We start from the raw sequence: 2,358 nt of genomic DNA, 5'->3' as shown, positions 1-2,358 counted from the left end.
GATCCATGGGATTCTCCAGGCAAGAACACTGGAGTGGGTTGCCATTTCCTTCTCCAATGCATGAAAGTGAAGTCGTTCAGTCGTGTCTGACTCTTAGCGACCCCATGGACTGCAGCCTCCCAGGCTCCTCCGTCCATGGGATTTTCCAGGCAACAGTATTGGAGTAGGGTGCCATTGCCTTCTACTGTGGTTAATTATGCCATTCCCATACTGATGAACCTGAAGTTGTATACATTCTTTGGTTCATATACACAATGCTGCCAACCACATTTTTTTGTATACAAACTATTTTTTACATTTCGAGGTTGTTCCTTAAGATACTCAGTTGTAAAATCATTGAGTCAAGTTTTAAGATTTTGAGTCAAGTTTTGAGACTGCAGGAGATGAATTCCCTCCATGCTGTTTTCCAAAAGGATTGTACTCAGATATGCTCCTTCGATCCTGGCAGTGAAAAGTGCCTGTTTAATTGCACTGGTATTGCAGCTGTGGTGAAAAAAGAATTATTTTGTTTACTTGTAATTTTTTCAAAATGGGTTAGGTAAGGGGGGAAAAAAATCTTTTTCAGAAACATATTTTTTATTGTTTTCAAATTGCTAACCTAGAGGCTTTACTTTATTTTAAAGACCCTGATATTTATGAAAATGCTAATCAACTGTATCTACATTGTGAGAATTGTTCAGATCCTTTGCCAGTGTTCATATCATATGAGCACTTTCTTAGCCTCTTTTTAATATTTCAGATTCCTCAATTTAGTCACAAATTTTATTGTGTAAAAACTATGTAAATAACTTTTACATAAATAGGATCATGTCATAAAAAGGGCTTTGTTTTAGTTTTAACCTTGTTTTCCTCTCCGTACCCCTTCTACCTGGATAACTTCACACATACATGGACTTCAGTTGGGCAAAAGATCATCTGATTTCTCAACTGTGCAAACTGTTAGCACAGTCAAGATCTGTAAGAAAATTAAGATACAGCAAAAGAGAATGCTGTGCCTTCTTCTGTAATCACCTTTTTAGAGTCTCATGAAAAATGTTATTTATATTAGCAAAAGAATCCAATTCTGTTCTACTCATTTTGGTTTTTTGCACTGGCTTGGCTGTTAGGTTGGGAAAGGCTTTTAAGCCCAGAGAACAGGAGGTGGGCGGGCCCTGCACGCACCTAAACCTCAGAGTTATTGGCTTAGTAACCCCACTGAGGGCAAAGCACTGGTACACGAGTGTGGTGATAATGTATATTTTTTTCAGAATTCACAGAGATTTTGAGTTGCTGTAGCTGGTACTTTAATTCTAACATATGTACACATGCTTTACTTTTTTTTAACTTTTAGAGAACTGCCCAACAAGCCAAGGAAAGAAGCCAGGTGAGAAGACAATCTCTAGCATCAAAGCATGGATCAGACATCACACGATTTTTGGTAAAGAAATGAAGCATAAACATTTTTAAATGGATGACATATGGTTTATATGTGGAGAATTCACCAAAATTTTTTTGTGCTTGTCTAATATTTTAAAAGTGGAAAATTTCAAAACACAAATCAAGAATTCATCTTTCCTTTTCATGTTAAATGCTTTTAGTGTTAATACTTTTTTAAAGTACTTAACAAACTGAAATGCAATACTAAATATTTCTATGATCTTCTTGATATCCATTATATTTCAGTAAGGTTTTGTTAAGCTTTCAATTTTCCCTGACTATACCTTAATCACTGTATTATGCATAGATTGTTTTTGAAAAATATACTCTCAATTACTTGAAAAATGCTGCTGGGTTAGTATTGGTCATGGACTGCTATATGCAAAAATGCAACACTGTAAAGACATCAGGGAAATTTTGTAGGCAAAATCATTCTTCAGGAATTCTAGACCAATCATGACCTCCTTGCTTAGTATGCAGTAGAGATTCTTGTTCACTAAATGCCTCCAAAATGAACCCAGGGTGCATATTTTGAGTGTTGTCTTCCTTTTATTTCTTAGCCAGTTGTCTTTATTGAAAAGATGCTTTTGAAAATAACCTAATTAGACCCATGGTGTTTGTGGACAATTCAGGGATTCTGGCTGAAGTAACTGTTAAATCATGTTTTAAAAAAATCAAAATGCCATTTAAACTTGTTTTTAATTTGTCTTAATGCATAAAACTAGACTTACTGTCAAAGCATTCTTTGTCTCAAGGTTATCATTTTCTGGTTTTGAAGTCCTATTTTATTAAAAGGGTATTCCTGAAATCTCTTTTAAAAGGGATGATGATGATAAAACACTTTTTCTAAAGTATCATCAGATGGAGATAAATATTTAAAAAGTGCAAGGGTAACATTAAAATGTAATTGATACTCAGACATAAAAGAGTGATGATGAAAGA

General features: G+C 34.7%; 1 protein-coding gene across 3 annotated transcripts in view; it reads left to right on the top strand.

Moving 5' to 3' along the window:
• The window catches only part of ZRANB3 (zinc finger, RAN-binding domain containing 3), a 304,927-nt gene extending 302,770 nt beyond the window's left edge, over positions 1–2,157 (top strand). For all 3 annotated transcript variants that reach the window (XM_010853654.1, XM_010853653.1, XM_010853656.1), the window contains one exon: positions 1,331–2,157. In XM_010853654.1, the coding sequence (XP_010851956.1) occupies positions 1,331–1,429 (99 nt within the window). In that variant the 3' untranslated portion in view covers positions 1,430–2,157. The remainder of the gene's footprint in view (positions 1–1,330) is intronic.
• Positions 2,158–2,358: the final 201 nt, after the last annotated feature.

This window comes from Bison bison, unplaced genomic scaffold (assembly GCF_000754665.1).
Source record: "Bison bison bison isolate TAMUID 2011002044 unplaced genomic scaffold, Bison_UMD1.0 scf7180017864330, whole genome shotgun sequence".
NCBI classification, from domain to species: domain Eukaryota; kingdom Metazoa; phylum Chordata; class Mammalia; order Artiodactyla; family Bovidae; genus Bison; species Bison bison.
Note: the sequence above shows the minus strand (reverse complement) of the source record. Positions and strands in the feature narration are given on the sequence as shown.